The sequence below is a fragment of the Cynoglossus semilaevis genome, chromosome 20, assembly GCF_000523025.1.
Source record: "Cynoglossus semilaevis isolate Cse_v1.0 chromosome 20, Cse_v1.0, whole genome shotgun sequence".
Lineage (NCBI taxonomy): Eukaryota > Metazoa > Chordata > Actinopteri > Pleuronectiformes > Cynoglossidae > Cynoglossus > Cynoglossus semilaevis.
Window position 1 is genome coordinate 4,288,527 of NC_024326.1, and position 19,564 is coordinate 4,308,090.

At 41.4% G+C, this 19,564-nt stretch overlaps 5 protein-coding genes and 1 long non-coding RNA gene across 10 annotated transcripts; 2 read left to right on the forward strand and 4 right to left on the reverse strand.

The window, feature by feature from the left end:
- On the reverse strand, positions 1 to 2,663 carry zgc:55943 (uncharacterized protein C1orf21 homolog; the record flags this gene model as incomplete). Its single annotated transcript, XM_008334139.3, has 5 exons — positions 2,347 to 2,663; positions 561 to 703; positions 372 to 451; positions 137 to 207; positions 1 to 13 (listed from the first exon to the last, which is right to left on the reverse strand). Coding segments are annotated over exons 2-5 (255 nt in total), but the record flags the coding sequence as incomplete, so codon positions are not given.
- A 45-nt stretch (positions 2,664 to 2,708) lies between these two features.
- On the forward strand, positions 2,709 to 5,084 carry sec22ba (SEC22 homolog B, vesicle trafficking protein a). Of its 2 annotated transcripts, none has more exons than XM_017042573.2 (6): positions 2,709 to 2,936; positions 3,048 to 3,199; positions 3,539 to 3,682; positions 3,761 to 3,921; positions 4,010 to 4,156; positions 4,300 to 5,084. In XM_017042573.2, exons 2-6 carry the CDS (start codon positions 3,192 to 3,194, stop codon positions 4,452 to 4,454), a joined length of 615 nt encoding a protein of 204 aa, XP_016898062.1. In that variant the 5' UTR covers positions 2,709 to 2,936; positions 3,048 to 3,191; the 3' UTR covers positions 4,455 to 5,084. The 2 variants fall into 2 exon arrangements, with proteins under 2 accessions (XP_016898062.1, XP_008332325.1); XM_008334103.3 differs by having other exon boundaries at positions 2,714 to 2,936; positions 3,573 to 3,682.
- On the reverse strand, positions 5,070 to 6,895 carry imp3 (IMP U3 small nucleolar ribonucleoprotein 3). Its single transcript, XM_008334104.3, has 7 exons — positions 6,656 to 6,895; positions 6,253 to 6,360; positions 6,090 to 6,164; positions 5,912 to 5,991; positions 5,718 to 5,769; positions 5,548 to 5,620; positions 5,070 to 5,458 (listed from the first exon to the last, which is right to left on the reverse strand). Exons 1-7 carry the CDS (start codon positions 6,790 to 6,792, stop codon positions 5,432 to 5,434), a joined length of 552 nt encoding a protein of 183 aa, XP_008332326.1. The 5' UTR covers positions 6,793 to 6,895; the 3' UTR covers positions 5,070 to 5,431.
- Positions 6,896 to 7,248: 353 nt separating this feature from the next.
- Positions 7,249 to 13,596, forward strand: slc35a3b (solute carrier family 35 member A3b). Of its 3 annotated transcripts, none has more exons than XM_008334102.3 (8): positions 7,249 to 7,508; positions 10,671 to 10,896; positions 10,975 to 11,129; positions 11,215 to 11,337; positions 11,427 to 11,595; positions 11,673 to 11,791; positions 11,894 to 12,027; positions 12,491 to 13,596. In XM_008334102.3, exons 2-8 carry the CDS (start codon positions 10,701 to 10,703, stop codon positions 12,588 to 12,590), a joined length of 996 nt encoding a protein of 331 aa, XP_008332324.1. In that variant the 5' UTR covers positions 7,249 to 7,508; positions 10,671 to 10,700; the 3' UTR covers positions 12,591 to 13,596. The 3 variants fall into 3 exon arrangements, with proteins under 3 accessions (XP_008332324.1, XP_008332323.1, XP_024908121.1); XM_008334101.3 differs by lacking the exon at positions 7,249 to 7,508 and adding an exon at positions 9,728 to 9,880; XM_025052353.1 differs by lacking the exons at positions 7,249 to 7,508; positions 12,491 to 13,596 and adding exons at positions 9,728 to 9,880; positions 12,230 to 12,484.
- On the reverse strand, positions 12,236 to 14,939 carry LOC103396128 (uncharacterized). Of its 2 annotated transcripts, XR_001761662.1 has the most exons (3): positions 14,356 to 14,939; positions 13,954 to 14,322; positions 12,236 to 12,278 (listed from the first exon to the last, which is right to left on the reverse strand). It is a non-coding gene; the product is annotated as an uncharacterized LOC103396128 (long non-coding RNA). The 2 variants fall into 2 exon arrangements; XR_001761661.2 differs by lacking the exon at positions 12,236 to 12,278 and having other exon boundaries at positions 13,164 to 14,322.
- Positions 14,940 to 15,144: 205 nt separating this feature from the next.
- On the reverse strand, positions 15,145 to 19,372 carry fam78ba (family with sequence similarity 78 member Ba). The gene is made up of 3 exons (XM_008334100.3): positions 17,753 to 19,372; positions 17,141 to 17,420; positions 15,145 to 16,214 (listed from the first exon to the last, which is right to left on the reverse strand). The coding sequence occupies exons 1-3, from the start codon at positions 18,085 to 18,087 to the stop codon at positions 15,972 to 15,974; spliced, it is 858 nt and encodes a 285-aa protein (XP_008332322.1). The 5' UTR covers positions 18,088 to 19,372; the 3' UTR covers positions 15,145 to 15,971.
- Positions 19,373 to 19,564: the final 192 nt, after the last annotated feature.

The following is a 19,564-nucleotide window of genomic DNA, read 5'->3' on the forward strand; positions in this document are numbered from 1 at the left end:
GGAGTGGATGCTTCTGAAAAACAAACGTAGCCGGAGCAGATTGTAAGCCTTGTTTTCACCGCCGCTGCACGACACGTGAAGCCGAGTAGATGGGATTAGCGGGGCGAATACTGCATCATTACTCAGTGCTACTTACAGCATCTTGTCATTTTCATTTGATCCTCTTTCATCCAAATGGTGGCCTTTGACCAGAAGAGCACTTTTCTCCTGAAAAGAGGAAAGATCGAGGCGACGCTCATGTCGTCAACGCGTCCTTTACACAGCTGAATGTCGCACAGGTTTATATTTAAACTGATCATTACTGACTGTTTACACACTGGAGTAATTCCATCAAAACAAATTCACAACAGTAACTGAGCTGAGCCACTCACTGTGCTGTCCTGACTCTCCACTCCCCCCTGATCTCCACTGATGTACTTCAATTTCTCCACTCCTTTTTTCTTGTATTCATCTATGAGCCAGAAGAACAGGAGAAAAATGACACAACGATGCAGACTGTCAAAATAAAAGCCCCTCGTCGCATTTTGATTTTTTTTTTAAAATTGCACCGGCGGACTGACCTGAGAGGAGGTCCCCATTGCTGTAGGCTTTATTCTGGCTCTCCTCACCGTTTGGCACGGCGGAAACCTGCTTTGCCGATGTGCAGCCCATCTCCTCCTCTTTTAGCCGGTCTCCTCTTCAGCCCAGAGTACGACGGTAGCACCTGGAGGTGGATAATAGAGAGAGAGAGAGAGAGAGAAAGACAAAGAGAGAGCGGTGTGTCATTAGATCCAGCGGTTTTATGAAGACTGCGATCAAATCACACCAGAACAAGGAGCAGATTTGAGTGTTTTTTTTTAAATATAGGACTTTTATATCCCACCTGTGCTTTATTTACTTCCTCATGCTCCTGGCTAAGGTCATTTATAATGAGCATACAGCTGAATGATGGAATAAATGTTATCACCTGCAAAAACTCAATGTCAATGCTGTGGTAAAGACTATATTTTGCTCTGTAATACAATATCTCCTGTAAATCTCTTCCTGTGCTGTGAAAGAACTCTTTTACTGCACATCTAACTCATCTCTCTGTTTTTCTTATTTTTCTCTGCATTTCTGGAGTGTTGTTAAACCAGTGGCTCTCGATTTTTTTTTTAACAACATGCCTCCGGAAATATCTCCGTACTCCTTAAGTACCAGCAGTATGAGCCATTACAGTAGCACAGAGCTGCTCTGTTCAGCTAAGCACAGCATACAGAGAAGATCGTTTGCATATTTATCAACCAAAGTTGTTGTACTCACACACACAGCTTGACGGGATATGTACAGTAACAGCTGTATTTGATTTCACCTCATATCTTTAGACTCAAAGTATATTTGAGTAAATAACAATAATCTAGTCCCTCGTTCGCAACAGTCTTCTCACATCTTCACTTCTTCCAAAGGAAGTCCTTCATGGATTTGTTGTCTTTTTGCATAAAAGGATTAAAATATATTTGGATACATTTACAAGTGCTTCAAGTGACATGAGGTCATTCACCTGCAAAGTGACCACTAGTGTCATGAGGTATTGAGTTAAAATATACATATATATATAAAACAAAAGGGGTTGTTGGTTGGGATTCACTCCACAAACACAAACAACACACACACACAGCCACAGAGAAGAGAGAGAAAGCACCAATCAGGATTAGAGCCCAGTGGTGCCAGCTGCTCTGCAACAATAAGTCCCTTTCAGTCTACACAGAACCTGGTAATGATTATGAAAATGATGATGCCATTGTGCGTAACGGTAGAAGCTATTCTAAATTCTTTGTCATTTAAATGATCTCTCGTCAAGATAAATCCTAGTGTCACCATATTTCGGCATCCTATAACCCATACAGCATACGTGTTTCTCTCTTTCTCTTGCAGGAGGCTAAGTCAAGAATACTGATTGATCCTGGGGAGATTCGGTTGAATATTAACAGCTGATTCCAGCTGCGCTTCCATGTCAGCTGCTCCTCTCACGTGTGCCACTTTATTCTGACTCCACAACAAAACATACACTGATAAATAAATCTACAAAAGCTGCTCCATCATTTAAATTTATTGGTGACTAAAATGGGTTGAGAAATACAAAACCTTAAGAGATACACAGATATAAACAGTCAACCACCGTTAAACGGTAAACTATTGAGGAAAGGAAACAACTTAATCGCCTCTAAATGCAAAGGATGGTATAAAAATAGCGAAATAAATACATGTAGCCATTCCTCTGCCAACAGGCAACGAACGGCGATTAATGAACACCCATACGGACCCAAATAAACAAACAATAGATTATAAGAAGACAGACGCGGGGGGAGGTGGTGGGATGAATCTTACCGTTTAAATTTATCCATGGTCGAGATCTGCTCCCCTTGGTTTCAATTTAGAAAGGGTTTTTCTGCTCCAGACACAGACCAATTTTCAGATCCGCATCGCAGACGCCGTCAGTCCGTCTGCCCGATGCCTGCTAGGACTGCTGGAGCTCATGGCCTGATGCGCCTCAAAATAATTAATAAACTATAATTACAGATTCGGATTAAATAATCTCACCATGATTTTTTTCAATGTTTAAGATACATCCGATATAATTCCGTTTGATTTCAAGAAGATTTATCCCACTTTATCTAGTGGAAAATTAGCTGCTGCGTCGGTGAATGTTGTGAGTTCCCACCCGGGCTGAACTTAGTGACGCACCAGGCACTTCCGTCCAACTCATTCCTTCTCAAACATCAGTTGAGAAAGCGTAAATCTAACAAAACAGTTCTCTAACTAAGTATGAGGACGTCTATTGTAGCAATATCGAGCAGTGACGTTTGTTTCTGTCTAAATAACACTTTTTGAGCCTTTCAAGTGACAGAAAATGAAGTTTGAACTTTGAAGTGACTACACTCTCACGCCAAAACAACAGCAACAAGCGTCAAGATAAAGTAGGAAGATAACGAAAGAACACTTTCGACACTTTCCCATGCCTGTACGACCGCTTCTGTTTGTTAAAAGTTTTCTCTCCAAGTTGATTACTTCATCCAAATTATTGGCAGTCCCTGGCCTCCCGCCTTCTCCTGCACTGGATTATTTGGGCAGACGTGACCGTTAACGCCGCCGGACCTCCAGCATCATGATTTACCTAACAATGATTGCACGCGTGGTGGACGGACTGCCGCTGGCTGCGTCTATACAAGAGGATGAGCAGGTCAGTATCTTTCAATAGTTTATTTTATTTGTTTTTTGTATTTGAAGCGAGTTCGAGGAACAAAATTCTCGTAAGTACTATTGGTGTTTGATTTTTAAAGAGGTTTCTTGGGTGATATTGTACTATGTATTATCACGTGACTTGCTGAAAACCTTTCAAGTAATACACTTAGATAAGTTGACAAGGTATAAAAACTTAGTGAAAGGAACAGCAGAGCTAGAGCTCTGCCCTTTGACCCCTATTTCAAACGCATCACATCTCTGTAGGTGTGTTTGAGGAGGGGAGACGTTTAGGTTTAAGATTTAGTTGACAATGACAATGACATTGTTCCCATCTTAGTTTTGACAGGCATCTGTTTGTGGTTTGCTCTCAGTCATTAAGAGACCTCCAGCAGTACCAGAGCCAGGCCAAACAACTCTGCCGTAAACTGAATGCCCATAGCCCTGACCGCTGCACCCTGGAGGCTGGAGACATGAACTTTCAGTAAGATAACACATTCTGTACAAGATTAAGTATTTTGTCCATGATGTATTTGATTATTGTTGCGTGTTATGCCTGAAGCTACCTAATAGCACAGGGCATGTGCTACCTGTGCCTATGTGAGGATTCATTCCCTAAAAAGATGGCGTTCGCCTACCTCGAAGACCTCAGTAATGAGTTTTACGACCAGTATGGAAGGAAGGCGCACGCAGCGACGAGGCCGTACTCTTTCATTGAGTTCGGTAAGGCCTTTTGTCGATCCATTTCCCTGTTATCGCCTCTGCGGCGAAAACGGCAGGTCATGACATTCTATTATGGACTCTATTTCAGACACATACATTCAGAAAACCAAGAAAACGTACGTGGACAGCAGAGCCAGGAGAGCTCTAGGCAGCATCAACACAGAACTGCAGGACGTGCAGAGAATAATGGTGGCAAATATTGAGGAGGTGCTGCAAAGAGGAGAAGCGCTTTCTGGTAAGTGATGAGAAATGAATTTATTCATTAATTAAATTAATTTGTGAGTTCCTATCACACATTTCTAACTGTTTTTAAATGTCTACTACTGCTACTCATTTACTTGCCTACAAATGTGTTTTCCTTCCTTGTTTACCCTTAAGCTATAGACACTAGAGCCAGCAATCTGTCAACCCTGTCCAAAAAGTATCGCAGCAATGCCAGCTACCTCAACACCCGCTCTACTTATGCCAAGGTGGCTGCTCTGGCCGTCTTCTTCATCACTCTGATCGTCTACCTGCGTTTCTGGTGGCTCTGATGGCTCCTGAATGTCGGACATTTACACGGAAGGAGATGGCGTCAGTCCTGTCTCATCCTGCTGCATCTTTATCATTTATTCGGGGAGAGGCTTGGTGAGGGTCCTAATGGCCTGTCCTATAAGCATAGCAGGGGGGTGGGGTAAGTAAGGTTGGCTAAATGGCTGTGATTAAGGCCATTTGGAGATTATGCAAATGATTTGTCCACCTTAATGCCCCAAATACATAGAAGTAACTCGAACGAAGAGTTTCTCACAGCTCAGTTTGAAGTTGATCTATAAGGTTTTTTAATGGCTACCATAGATTTCTGAAATTGAAAAATAAAACTATTTTGGTGCCAGAAGCATTAATGTTACTCCTGTGGATGTTGTGGGTGGGATTTTTTTTTTTTTTAAAGTATCAAAAGTGATGTCAAATATTTTCCTAATGTGCTGGGATTTCTTTGTGTTCTTTTGGTGGAGAATTTGTAACATCTGTAATGTTGAGAGAAGCTGTTTACATGCTGGTGTTAGGGTTTCAGTATTGGATTAAATCGTTTATAAAGTCTTAATGTTTTGGGGTTTTTTTCCCCAATGTTTACACTGCACTGTTGCGTTTGACAAAAATAAATACCAGTGTTTGTTTCTACTACACATGACACTGTTTTATTTCCTAATGCCAATACACTGACACAAACAACCCAAATAAATGATCTCAAAAATCAAAAATGCCTTTATGGAAACATCAATTCAAATGTCTGGAGTCCTGTGTCACAGGTGAACTTGACAGGCAGATCATGTCCACGCAAGCACTTCTGCTTCTTCACATCAATCTGATCAACTAAATGGACAAAAATCCAGGACAAAATTATGCTCTTCAAAGAGTCCAGGTAAATCAAACCCCACAGTGGACAGAGAAAACAGAATTGCTGAAATTCAAATTCAAATCCAGAGACTTGGGTATCCATCCTCCGTGTGTAGCAAATACTTTGGATTTTGACTTACTCCAGCAGGTCAAAGTCATCTCTCTGCAGGAGAAACAATGAATTGTATGTTATAAAAAGAATCATCTCTGGCTGTCATATAAACTGTTGATTCTATTCGTATGACTCCTCACCTCCTCATTATAATTCATGACATGCTGCTTGATCTTGGAGGAGTCCACCCACGTGATAAAGTCCTCCATATTTCTGTAAAACAGGTCACAGAAATTGCACAAATATATGTATATCACTGTCTGATAACAATAAGTGAGTTTTTTTTTAAAAATCCAATGTAGACACTAACCTGGTGATGAGGAATGCTGGGTCAGTGATGACTTCTGGGCCAACACGTACATCTTTGAGTAAATCAAGGTCTGTCAAAACTCTTAAATGAAATATTAATTAAAAGCAGGAAATTCAACACCCCCCTCTAAACAGATGCTACTAAAACTAAGTGATTAAATTCCATTAAACAGGCATGACGTTGTTGAAGGATACGTCCTTGTTCGATGAACGTGATGGCCATCTTCAGGTTCTGAGCCATACGCAGCTTCAACATGATGCTGGGCAGTCGCCTCCTACAGGAGAACAGCAGCAGATGTAGCAGCTTTAAGCTCAAGTACAGAAGTTTAATGTTTTTATTATCCACTACTTGAGTTTGTCCTAAATCCTTTACCTGCAGAACGAAGACGCCGTGACCTTTTCTGTGAGGGACAGGTCCTGTTTGGTGGGTATAAGGCCGATGCTATATCTTCAGAGAGACAACAAGAACACAACATCATTATAGCAAAGAAAACAAACAAATCTGTCAAGTCTGTTTTTCACACCAGCACACTCACAACTTCTCCAAAAGTCGATGAGTACTCTGGGCTCTGAAGCCCTCTTTGTCATCCAGATCTCTGATCTTCTGGGCCAGATCTCGGACGTTACGGCTCAGTTTGTTGTACCTACACAATTAGAGTAAAACAAGAGATAACTTCAACTCAATATCCAGCAATTAAACAAACGTACATGTAATTTATATCTTAGTTAAAGTGGCTGTAATTAAATATATCTTACATTCAATACAAATGAGTCCTGACACAAGTTTACCGACGTTTGGAAATATTTTTACTGCAGGGAATGTTGGCTATCAGTGGCTGTTATCGTTTTAATGTAGCAATAAAATAACATTGGCTTTATAAAATAACTGACTATAGTTTTACACCAGTCTGTCAGTCGCTAACAGATACGAGCACTTACTTGGTGTAGTCCTCCCTCTTCTCGATGTGATATTTCCTTAACACCTTGACTTCGTGTAGATTATTGTCCACCTCCCAGTTGATAAAGTCAACTTTCTTAAGAAGCTTCTGTTCGTGAAATTTTAATTTACGAACCATTTTTACAGACAGTTAACAACAAACGCGACGCGGATAAAAAACAGGTCTCCCCGCAAAGGAAATGCATACCTTGGAAAACACCGGAAGCACGTGTCCCTCTTCTTCGTGATTTGTTGTGCGGTGCGATGGCAAGTAGAATACAGCGCCCTCTCGCGGTCAATTACATAAAACACCATTGCAGCATTATTATTATTATGAAGAGATCTTAAGAGTTAAAGCAAAGTTTAGCTGGGAGACGGTAAAAAATGCAAGAAACTGTACCGATGAAATACGTATAATGTTTTATCTTTCAGTGAAATTTGATGTTATTGTTAATTAATTTTAACATAAATTATGATTGGGAATAATTATGTTATGGTAATAACATAAATTATGATTGGGAATAATTACGTTATGTAATTAAATGTAAAAATATATGAAATATTCAATCATACGTAACTTGAGTGTACTAAATCCTACCCCCAAAGCCGTTTTTCTTTTCCTCCAACAGGTGTCACCAGTTCTGCGGAGTCTGCGGTCCTCAAGATTCAGAAAGACGGGGCTGGGAGTGAAGGGGAGGGGGCATCTTCGTTTACGTTATTGAGACACCTTTTTGTCCGCGGGTGTTTGTGCCTGTTTTAACCGATATGTGTCGTGCTAAGGCAGAGGAGAAGCAGCTAATACCGAGAGCAGTACCTGGTCAACCGATGTCCTCCAGCTGAGACTCACCTCCTCAGGTAACTCTACTGCAGACTCGGACTTATTTAGGAGGCAGATATAAGTGTTTTAAGGTCCTCTCAAAGCTCTGTCTTGACTCTGTCTGCATTCATTTTTTTGGGGATTTTAACTCAAGGAAGAAAGGTTGTGTCTAATCAAGTTTTGTTGTCTTATAACACGTGGGTTTTATAGGAACATTTTCAACTTTATTTCATTCATTCATTCTCCTTTGGCTTCACACGCCGCTATTCCTGCTCAAACAAGACAGGTTTATTAGAAAATAAACCGAGCAGCAGTTGTAATATTCGTAACTGGTCGGATTATGGTAGAAATTGTCGCAAACTTTCCAACATCTTTACCGTCCGCTGTTTGAGTTTCTTATGCATGTACACGTACGTGAGTGTACCCACCCAGAGACAGGGGCAGCCACGCAGCGAGGTCTTCTCAATGAAAGGCTGCCTGTGTTGTTTGAACCACGTCAACACCCCTGTTGGCAGACTGGACCTCTGACGTCACATCGATGTAGGCACAAACTTAAATTAAAACACACTGCCTGAATGAAGTCATTTACCGAGTCTAACTTTTTCGAGTAAAACGAGGTCATTTTTAGTCTCAGTCTACTTTTTAAAGTTAGGAATGAGCAATGTAAGACTAAAGGGTTTTTCATACCTTTTGTTTCAAATGTACTCGTGTAAATGTACTACTATTGAAACATTTTAAAAACATTTCTGATTGAAACAAGTAGTTGTATGATGATTTCTCTAGAAATTCAAAGCAATTACAACATAGATCTGTTCGTAGTGAGGCTTCACAGGATGGTCTCTGCCAAATACAGACTCTCAAGGTCCTTAAAATTGGGACAGGGTGGCGCCTGAAGACAAAATATTATTGTGTATTTAGGCCATTCTACACACAAAAACAACATTGTCAATAGTTATACACATTTCTGCTGCTATTAAAACTAACCAATATATTATCTTTGTTATTTGAACTGTCATGCTCAAGGACAAGAGACTGTAGTCAACACACTTTCTAAAGCCGTGGTGCAAATGTTGGTTTATGAGCACTTCCTGTGCTCATAAACAAGATTAGTGACGGAAAAAGAAACCGAAACACATTCAGACAAAGAAAATGTAAAAAGAGAGCTAATCTGACACCACCGCCTGCAGGAGGTGAGTGAAATGCTGCATTTTTCAATATGGTGAATAACAAGTCAGAGTTGTTGCCATGTTAAACTTTGCTATATGTTCAGAATAGTACTTTGTAATTATATTTAGGAATTAATAGCTGTGAGAGTACTTTGTAATTATATTAAATATATCATACTGTTAAATATTCCTTTTTCTTCCGAGATCCGACCTGTCTCCTATGGTCTAGTTTTGAACTGTTGTGAATGAATGGTTACGTACATTCAATTTGCAGCACATTGTGGACTCACAATGAAAAATGTATCTGGCACCATCAGCTAACTCTTTATCGTAATGTAGGGATTTGATTTTTAGTGTTGGGCGGGGACTGTGACTACTGACCTTTTACGACCTCATGCTGATCAAGGCCACGCAGCTCAGGTCGTAGTCGGTGTGGGAGCCGACAGGTTTTGTAAATGTTCTCCAAACCACGTGCGGTTGTGATGAGGACACACAGGGTTAGTTCAGCCAAATGTCTGCAGCACAAGGAAGTTAGCATATTAAAAATACCTCACTTTGTGGTTCTTGTTGAGGGGAAAAGAAACGTCTGTGTAATTATCAGTTACGTCTCCCCAAAAGTAACTCAGGTAGTAACTGAATTACTACACTATAAAAGTAACTAGTCACCAGGAAAAGTAACTGCGTTACCTTTTTTTTTTAGTTTAAATATGTCTGATTGGATTACCATTGAAAGCTAACTCTGGCCTAGCCAATTATCATCAAGTATGTGGTTTTATCATCCTGCACTACTCCCTCACGAAAAAGCGCCCTCCTGTGGCTGACAGTTAAGTGACAACAGCTTCAAAGGGCAGCTTTACATTGTCAGTAACGTGTAATTAAGTAAGTTATTAGTTAGATTACCTGTTACTGGAACCGTGTACCATGACTAGTAATTCTAAAAAGTATTTAGAATGATCTAGAACGAACAAAACTGAAGCCTGCTATTTGTAAATGACTGATTAATGTTTATTTGGATTGCACCTCCTGGAAGTTAAACATGGAGGCTCGTTACATCATGTGTGAATATCCTGGACTGAACGGGCAGGGTGTGTCAGCGTAGTATCAGGACTGCCCTTCTGGTGATCAGCTGATGTCGTAAATATGAGGACTGTAAGCTTTTATCATAGGAGGGACAAGGACTGACATGATAAGACGTCTACCCACAACTGCAGTTTCAGACTTGAGCCGTTATGCCCCCGGACCAGGTACAGCATCTTATTTTAATGCATTAAAACAATTTGATTAAATTTTTTTTTTTTAAATTAATTTAATTTTAAAGATTTACTGCAAAGTTCACATGCATTTAGAATGCATTTTTGCAGAAATGGAATCTGCACAAGAGCAACTGCAGATTGCAGTGCATACTACACTACTGCTTACTACAGCCCTCTCAGAGCCATTAGCTAAAAATGAACTGATTCAGTCATAAAAAGCCTATTGGTTTGGACCTTTCTGAGCAAACCTAGATGTAAATCACAGCACTCAGAGCCAAATCAGGTCAAAGTGCTGTGTTTCTAGTTCGTACTGTGGCTTCTCTTGTCAAGGCGTTGTGAAATTCCTTTTAAAGAGCATCTTTCATTGGTTTGACAATACCAGGCTGAACGTGATGTGCAGTCTATAAGATATGACATGTTGGAATGAGTGGATGACTTATTGGTAGACACAGAAATATTTGCATACTTGTCAACAAAACTCAGCCCCAGGGCTAATATAATAGCCCAGAGAACCTGACAGGAGACTCTTTCTTGTCATGTGAACCTGCTCTGGGCCTGCAGGCCTAACAACATAAAACCCTCATCCACCCTTCTCCTCTTTCTGACTTAAATCTTCACCTCATCTCTGTCTCACTTCTTTCTTTACCCATTTTTGACCACTAGTGATGTTACACGAACATGCTGACGTGGAGGAGTCAGGAAACCTGACTGTGTCTTCACTTAGAATAATATTTACCTTTGTTCAATTGTGGGGGTTTTTTTCCCTCCTGTCTTTCCAAAGGCTCCGGTTTTGGAAACAAAGTCTTCCACCATGGTGTTGAACTCCTCCAGGCTGAAGTATGTCTCCCTGGGGGTCCTGGTGCTGCAGACAACCTCACTGGTGCTCACGATGCGTTACTCCCGCACCCAGAAGGACTTGGGCCCCCGCTACTTGGCCTCCTCGGCTGTGGTGTGTGCTGAGGCGCTGAAGGTTTTCACCTGCATCCTCTTGGTTTTCAAAGACAGCGGTGAGTGTCTAGACGTTGTGTGCGTTTCTGTCCTTCCGGTTCAGATTTCATAACAACACGCCTCCGTCTGTCCGCCAGGTTTCAGTGTAAAGCTGATGAACCGACTCCTGAAGGAGGAGATAGTGAACAAACCTCTGGAGACCATGAAGCTGGCCATCCCTGCAGGGATCTACACGCTGCAGAACAATCTGCTCTACGTCGCCTTGTCCAACCTGGATGGAGCCACCTATCAGGTGACACACAGATCTGAGTGTGTAATAAGGCACTGACCTCACCAGCCGTTCCTTACGTGTTTTTTTCGTGCTGTGCTTCACGAAGGTCACGTACCAGCTGAAGATTCTTACCACCACGTTATTCTCCGTCTTCATGTTGGGGAAGAAGCTGAGTCTCCATCAGTGGATCTCCCTTTTCCTCCTCATGGCTGGAGTCACTCTAGTGCAGGTGAAGGAGCAGAGAGAGAATCTTGTACATTTATACAGTTTCTTCTCTGTACACGGACATTTATATCTGATGTTTTATTTTCCTACCAGTTGCCGCAAAGTACTCAAGACGAGCAGAAAAGCCTGACTGCCAGCTCCCAGTTCGTGGGTCTTGTCGCTGTGCTCATGGCTTGCGTGTCCAGCGGCTTTGCTGGAGTTTACTTTGAAAAAATCCTCAAGGAGACAAAGCAGAGCGTCTGGGTCCGTAACATACAGCTTGGTGAGAGAGCACGACTAGATATTTAAATATAGAATTACAGGAATTTAAAAAAATGCTCGTTTTGTTTTGTCTCCAAGGTGTGTTTGGCTTCATATTTGCCATGACAGGAATGGTGATTTATGATTATGACAAAATACGAGAATCAGGGGTATTTCAAGGTTACAACACTATAACCTACATTGTCATCATCTTGCAGGTTTGACTCTCCTCGCTCATTACATTCATTTATTTTTTTTATCAATGCTGTTTGATCTATTCATATATATTGTTTATTGTCATTTTGACACTCTCTACACAGGCGGTGGGAGGACTGGTCATTGCAGTGGTCATTAAATACGCAGACAACATCCTCAAAGGATTTGCTACCTCACTGTCCATCATTGCTTCTGCGGTCATTTCATATTTCCTGTTGAAAGACTTCAATCCTACTGAGTGAGTCAAGCCTTTCTGTCACACTCCATTTGCAGTGAAAGGTTTGATACCAGGGAAATTAAAGCTAACAATAAAACAGAAACTAGTTAACCAATAGGTTAACCAAATGATTAGAGATAAACAGTGAAAATCTACCCCACAAATAACTTAAATTTAGCTTAACTTAAGCAGCTAATTAATAATTAATTGTTCACTTCTCCAGGAAGTACCTTGTCTCTATTTGCTTGGCTTGGTTCAGCTCCTCCCAGGACCTGGAGAAAAAAAAAAGATAAGCAGGAAGAGGATTAATTAATGAACATAAGTGACAGCCAGAAATTGTTGAATGTATTTTCTAAACATTCACAGCAGCTTAAAGACACCACATTGTCTTTCAGTTCGTGAATTAATGTTCACATCGTTTTCATCGATGTTCATCGTCTTTGTTCTAATCTTATCTTATCTTTGTTTCTTGCCCTTCCCTTAGAACATTTTTTTTAGGGGCGGTGCTGGTTATTACTGCCACATTTCTCTACAGCTACCAGTGCAAACCTCCCCCTCTTATCACTGTCAAGACTGAAAACTGAAAACAAACAAACACGGATTTCAATGGACTGTGAACTTCGTGTCACCAGGAGTGGGCAGAAGTTGGAGCCCAAGTCTGAGGAACGCTCTGGACAGACGCACACGTTTACTGTAATGACCACATTCTGTGCTGTATGTGCAATCCTAAACTGCATTATGTAAAACAGTGGCCACTGGCGGACATATTGGGTACTGCAGGCCGAATTTACAACACTGCCACCTTGCTACCAGACCTAAGAAGTGAAATGTAGCGAGACAATTACAACTGCAGACCCTGTTATTTGTAAGCTTGTACACATAGTGTACATTTTTGGTTGAGTCTGTCATGACATCAACATGTACAGACTGACCAACTGTGTGTCTGTAGCGGTGCTGGCAGCCAACACATGCCATACACTGAGTAAAACAGAAGAAAAACAAGCCAATAATACTGCTGAAAATATTTATATTTCCACAGACACTGTGAATATTACACCGTGACAGGAAACGAAGATTTGTAACTTTGTACTTTTTTGGTTAGTTTTGACAGGGTTTAAAGAATATTTTTATCTATAAAAAAGACCTGAATTTTTCACTTTGGACCTGACACTGTTTACTGCTGAGTAAAATGTCAGGTTGGCTGTTTGTATTTTTACACATTTAGTCTTTGATGACATGGTCATAGTAATATATTCCAGATGATGAACCTTTAAGGGATCATTATAAGAAAGCATTAAATCAGTGGTTGGATGTTAAACATTTCTGTTAGGTACAATGTGTTATGTATTATAATATGAGGAGTATTAGTGATGCTGGGACACATGTCCTTGGAAAGGGCTTCCACACAGTGCTAAATATGAAGTTAACCTGCTGTAATGAGAAAGGATTTTCTCTGTATAGAAATGCTGACAATGCTGTTTTTGTACATTATGGGATGTGACTGTTTTGATCTTGTAGCTCAAAGAGTCCCTCTAATTCAAAATGAACATTTCTTTTTTTTAATGCAAAATAAAGCCCTTTTTTTTCTTACTTCAAAGTGAAAGCAATGAATTAATCTCACACACACACATTCACACACAGCTGGTGAGGTCCATGAATATTTTGAACATTTGGATAACCAAAAGAGTCGCCATAGAAACCGATTCTGAATGAGGTGCAGTGCAGAATTCAACAAAGACCCATTAAATCAATACGACCACTTTTGAACTGTGTATATGTGAATATGCTGATGTCAGGCTTTTTTTTTTTTTAAACAGTGGCGCTGACATACAACATTTAGCCAGATGTACACAACAGTTTATTAAGGCGAGGAGAAATAGGTTTTTTTTTTTAAGGAAACAGTGATGGCAGGAAAAGAGGAGGCAGATGGAAAGGTAAGGTGCAAACCTGGAGGGAAGCACAGATGGAGGATGAGTCATGTGGTATGTATGGAGTGGCAGGCAGAGACCAGGCCTGAGTCCAGACGATGTCACAGTCAGGCCTCTCTCTGAATAAACCGTCTCTGTAAAACACAATAGCACATTGTAACACCGCTTCATAAAAAACACAATTTTATTGTAAAGTTGGCAAAATTACCCCCCAAAACAATAAAAATTGCATCCTTATATTGGTGTTATGTTGTAGAATTAAACTTTTTTTCCCCCTTCAACAGACCAAACATCATAGAAATAGTGTGTTTTGGGTCAACCTTTATTTTATTATTAAAGAGTTCAGCTTAAATAAGGAAACTAAGCAGTGCTTGTCAGTATTGTCCACCTAAATTAATTAAAAGACTACAGTATTGTCCACCTAAATTAATTAAAACTAAACATAAAGACTAATAGTCTATTAGCTTTATAATAAATCGGTTTTGGCCTAATTGTTTTGCACTGAAATTAATTACGCACTTAAGAGACTCGGACACAGTCCATGATTTCCACAAATATAGAGATATGAGATATGATAACTAGTGATATCAGCAGTAAAACTATTGAGGAATATTTATCTGATTGATTTTGTCATATTATAATAACTGACAGACAGGTTTGCTGACCGGTTTTTGGTGATATGCCATGTTTGTTGTCGAGCTGTGATAGGCCAACTGTTGCTTGCTAACTTTTCATTCGATTATTTTCGGTTGTCTTTTTTTTTGTAAAATGCTGCCAAACTGTCAGTGTCTTTGACATGGTGTAGGAGGAGGACTGGCTTTAAATGAAACACTTAAAATTTAATTTAATTTAATTTAATAAATATTCAGCAAACCACCGGATATACTGTATGTTTCTTGTAGGTTCTTCGAGCTGTGGGTTGGGCTAAACCAAAACAGTGAAAACAAGGGGGGTGTTTTCTGAAAAAAGGGTGCTCTGAAAACACCTGTGAAAAAGGGTGCTCCATTAGCACATGGTACTTTCCTCCAGATGAAAGTAACNATATATATATATAATCTTTTTTTTTTGGTTGACCCAGAACATATCAACCTATAAATAAACCAGTCGACAGGTTCCTACTGTGACATGGTGTGGCTGTTGCTGCTATCACCTTTTTTACCGGCACATTTTCCAGTCATTAATTGAAAGCACAGGTGAAAAAAAAAAAGTGTTTTTTTTTAAAAAATCATTTAATTTGGAAGCAAGTGAAGCTCGTCTTTTTTGTTGGTTCATAATCCATCTGGATACAATATCAGCTGCACTATAGAGGCATGAAAATGTTTTGTGCATAAGATTGGTGTGTTCCCAAAACAGACCAATGGCAACTACAGCAGATCTGTTTAAGTCTTAAAACAATCTTTGGATGTAATGCATGTCAGTATTTCAACCTAAAAGGACTCATAAATCTTACTCAAGTAATACATCACTTAATGTTGTAACTGGATGTTCTGAAGATGCTTTTGGTGCTTACAAGATTTAAGATTTGGCTCACTTTCCCAAAGAAAATTAATATTTGATCATTCTTACTGTCATTTGTAAAAAAAAAAAAAAAAACTTCTCAAAAACATTTTTCTTTCCATCTCTCATGCAATAAGATCTATGTTAGGATGCAGGATGCAGTTCTGGCTGCAGACTAATACCTCCATGGTAGTCCTGAAAACAGTGTTCAATCTTACTAAAAAGCAGGCATAACGTTTTTCTTGCAGTTCAGCGGCAACAGGGACTTGAAAAAAATCCTTGAAGCGACTCAAGGTTGATGACACTTGTTTACTGCAGACCTTTCTCCCAGACACTCTTCTATGTCCAATTCAGCATTTACCATCCACTGTGCTGCGTTTTATTGATCCATTTACGACTCATAGAGAGAAAGATCCAACAGTGTCTTCATCGCGGGAAAACTGTCTGTTCTCTCTTCGATACGATTCGCAACTTCATCAAACGTAATCATCCCTTTTCCGCAGAAAGGAACCATTTGAAGTTTCTCTGTGTCCTGCCTTTTTATTTGGCTGGTATGACTACTAGTGGCGCCCCTCTTCGTGGCCTCCACATTAGCACTTGGGCGTCATTGGCGTTCGGCCTCCCCAGCGCGTTGGGAGGAATGGGCTCCTGGTAGTTAAGGATGTGCGGCTGCTCCTGGTAGGAACGACCTATGAGTGAAGCCCGAGAGCCCAGAGGCATGTCTGGATCCACGGCTATGTCCACCCGCATCCGCCACCGGACCGTCTGCAACACAATACGCTCCTGGAAGAAGACAACGACACTGAATGGAGTATGTGTTGTACGTACAGATGGATCAGAGACTAAGAGTAGCTGCTGATGGATGAAGACTTGACGTATCAGACTAAAACCCTGGTGTTACAAAAATAATATGGATTTGTAGTTAAATCGGGCAAAACTTTAAACAAAGTAGAAAGCTTCGTCCTGGTAGCTGATATACCTGAAGTTATGGACCTGAAAACATCAATGAGAAATTTAATCAAATAGAAAAAAAATGCTAAATGTCATAGTAGCTAAAATAGTTTGCAGAAAATTGGAGGAAAAATGATCACATACTAGCACGTTTTCCTACTTAAAGCAGCTTCTATTTTCAGTGCTTCAACTTCAACTTAACATTTTTATAGTAGTATATATTGTGTATAATATGGTACTATACCTTTTTTTGTTGCAAGCTGTATTGATTGACAATATAAACACTGTATTTTATTACGTTTAGAGCCAAGGAGGAGTTCCTGTTTCCTTTTTAATGACTTCTTCTCACTGCTTCTGAGGAAAGTAATTTACTTCTCAAGGAGGAAGACAGGGGCTTGATGTTGTCGGCTGTAATTGGTGCAAGGTGTGCAAGTCCCAAATGATCACGGACACATGCCAGCGCAGTTTGTAATCGTTATTTGTCTCACCGCTGACTGTCAGGATGGTTAATGGAAACAGGAAAAAAAAAAGGGACAACATTGTCTGTTACAGACTGTGATGTCCTGCCAATTGCAATCAGTTTATCTGTTAAAAAAACATCAGCAGAATAACCAGGTCTATGTTTGGAAAATATGTCTTCCTACTGTCCTCACTCTCCGGGTCAGAACTTTGATCTGAAAACTGCTACGTTTCTCGGTCAGATCAGTTGGAGGCCGAGCAAAAAGAACAAAGTTTCGTTTGCGTGTTTCTTGTCTGACCTTGGTCACAGAGTTCATCGCCACTAGCCAGGTGATGAAGCTCTGGTCCCTGGTGATGTGGGTCAGCATGGGCGTGTTGCTGTTGCTGATGGGGACCGCCCAGGTCACGCTGGGGTAAAAGTTGTCATTCATGCTGACAGTCAGGCGGGACGGTTTGGAGGTAGGGCCCGTTAGAGTGACGGTCTCTGTGGTGTTGCCGTACCAGGGATAGCTGACACCATCGGAGTCACTAATGGCCTTGACTCGACCCTCGCGCAGCTCTGGTATCTCCCAGCTGGACCTGTGAGTAGAAATGGAAGATGTCAGAGCGAGGGGCCTTTTGAGGAGCAGATGTTCTAAGTGAGAGAGGGTTAGTAACGAGGGATCGACAAAGGGGTGGGTGGGTAAAAGCAAGCATTTGCTTGGAATCGTGTTGGGTCACAGCGATGTTTTGAGAAGCGATTAAATGTGTGTAAAGAGATTTACAGAACGCTAAAACAACATCTTCGACATGGGGGCTGTGAACGGGAAGGTCAGATTTTAAACGGAGGATTCCCAAAGTTTGTCAACATCCTCCACCGTGTCCAAACGCACATGCACTTTCGGTCTGTTGGTGTTCTTTTTGCAACTTACATTCCAATGTCACCATATGTGTTGAAAAACTCCATCTGGGTACAAGCCTGGATCCAGCCCACCACCCAGGTCTCATTACGGGGCACCGGCGGCATCACGACCCCAGCTGAGGCCCTGAAGTAAGGCGTCTTGTAACGGAGGACGATGGGTGAGTTCTCCTCAATGATGGTGGGACACTGATCAATAGAGGCTGACACCTCGTACACCACGATGTTCTCCCGTCTGATGCGGGGCTTGCATGCAATGCTCTGAATACAGCCCATAGTGCAGGCGACGAGCAAAGGGAGCAAAACAAGAAAAGAAGGGAACAAATGATACCTGGCCAGTATGCACATCGGTCGCCCTTCGGGTTCCACCCTTGCTGGAAGAGCAGATCTAATCTTTTACTTGCCCATCATCACGGTGAGTGTTGGAGAAGGGGTGAGGAGGAGACAAAGATAGGAGCCATCCCAGTCACTACTGATCAAACAGAAAAACAGCCATCCATTATGTTCAGGGTGGGATGGTGAGGAGGTGAGAGCGCAGTAGGGACTACAGGAGGGAAGGATCACACATCTCTGCAGCCTCCTCCCCCCGGTCTGCCTGCTGACTGCCGCACTGCCCTTGGCGCTCGTCCCCAGAAACTGTAATTCCACCTCCTCTGAGCTGCTCCTGCTGCTGCTGCTCCTTCTCCTCCACCTTGCCTCCACTCCTCCGCGTCAAATCCAAACGTCCAGCCGCACGTCGGTGGCACTGGATGCTGCTGCTGCGCTCTCCGCTCCGCGCTGTCATGTCAGGTGGAGACAGGGGCGACCAGGTGCGTCAGAGGAGGGGAGAGAGGGAGGGAGGGAGGGAGGGGGGCAGGGTGTCTTTTTGATTTGCTTCCCTTTATCCTGTAGCAGCCCTACATTCGAGCTGTGCCCTCAGAAGAAGGCACAGTCTGGCTCTCCATCACTTTGACCTACATGAAAAGACGGCCCATCAAAGTGTGTCCTAATAAAAGATGAACTACAAAAAGGCGGCGATCGTGTTTTCTCCTCACTGGCTGCCATTCTTGAGGACGCATGAATGGTGCATCATGAATGGAAGCAGCGAAGAGAGAGGGACGTGCTGACAAAAAAAACAAAAACAAAAAAAACACCGTCTGCTCCCAAACCGGCGCTCCCTAAGTCAGTGGTGTCTCCTCGCTGCCTTCTACAGCCATCACGGAGCGGAGGGCACCATCATTACTGTCCTCCTGCCTCTCCTGTAGCCGCAGCTCGACCCGTTCGGCTTGGAAGGTGCTGCTGATGCTGGAGAGGCAGGGGAGGGGCAACACCCAGCTGCTGCTGTGAAGCAGGGGCGCTACCAGGACGTCTTCGGCCCCAAGAGAGGGTGGAATACTGTTACTGACATCATGGTGTGAAGATTTTTTTTCTTCCCATTTGCACATTTGAATAAATAAACAAATGCATAAAATCAAAGTAAAAAAAACAATAATTTAAGTTTGTCACCAATCACAAATTTGCACACTGTTATTGCACTAATATCAATGGCCATTTACTATTGACAAAATTCAGAAGTTTTTTTTTAAGTTAGAAGTTGCACTTCACAGTCAACATGTGGTAATTTGTCAGAAGCGTTTATTCATAGAACTTTCACTGGTCCTTTTGTGTAGAAACGCAAAATAAAAAAAGACAGTTTTAAGATTTAATAATAACTAAAACTAAAAGTGTTCACCGATGTTGAGAAGCTGCAGGTATCACAGTTAAAACGAATGAATATTTGAGAAGAAGGAAAAGAAAAAAGAGATGTAAACATAAAACATCATTGTCTTTGTTTCGTTTCGTTTCA

What these genes read in the sequence shown, in the direction of transcription:
- sec22ba (XM_008334103.3), top strand. Translation starts at nt 3,125, where the DNA reads ATGATTTACCTAACAATGATTGCACGCGTGGTGGACGGACTGCCGCTG. An exon ending in CTATACAAGAGGATGAGCAG is followed by an intron (nt 3,200 to 3,572) that starts GTCAGTATCTTT and finishes GTTTGCTCTCAG; the next exon opens with TCATTAAGAGACCTCCAGCA. An exon ending in GTACTCTTTCATTGAGTTCG is followed by an intron (nt 3,922 to 4,009) that starts GTAAGGCCTTTT and finishes ACTCTATTTCAG; the next exon opens with ACACATACATTCAGAAAACC.
- imp3 (XM_008334104.3), bottom strand. Translation starts at nt 6,792, where the DNA reads ATGGTTCGTAAATTAAAATTTCACGAACAGAAGCTTCTTAAGAAAGTT. An exon ending in CACGTTCATCGAACAAGGAC is followed by an intron (nt 5,770 to 5,911) that starts GTATCCTTCAAC and finishes ATTTACTCAAAG; the next exon opens with ATGTACGTGTTGGCCCAGAA. An exon ending in CCAGCATTCCTCATCACCAG is followed by an intron (nt 5,621 to 5,717) that starts GTTAGTGTCTAC and finishes CCTGTTTTACAG; the next exon opens with AAATATGGAGGACTTTATCA.
- slc35a3b (XM_008334101.3), top strand. An exon ending in CTGGAGTCACTCTAGTGCAG is followed by an intron (nt 11,338 to 11,426) that starts GTGAAGGAGCAG and finishes TTTTCCTACCAG; the next exon opens with TTGCCGCAAAGTACTCAAGA. An exon ending in AAAGACTTCAATCCTACTGA is followed by an intron (nt 12,028 to 12,490) that starts GTGAGTCAAGCC and finishes CCCTTCCCTTAG; the next exon opens with AACATTTTTTTTAGGGGCGG.
- fam78ba (XM_008334100.3), bottom strand. Translation starts at nt 18,087, where the DNA reads ATGTGCATACTGGCCAGGTATCATTTGTTCCCTTCTTTTCTTGTTTTG. An exon ending in ACATATGGTGACATTGGAAT is followed by an intron (nt 17,421 to 17,752) that starts GTAAGTTGCAAA and finishes TTCTACTCACAG; the next exon opens with GTCCAGCTGGGAGATACCAG. An exon ending in CGATGAACTCTGTGACCAAG is followed by an intron (nt 16,215 to 17,140) that starts GTCAGACAAGAA and finishes GTCTTCTTCCAG; the next exon opens with GAGCGTATTGTGTTGCAGAC.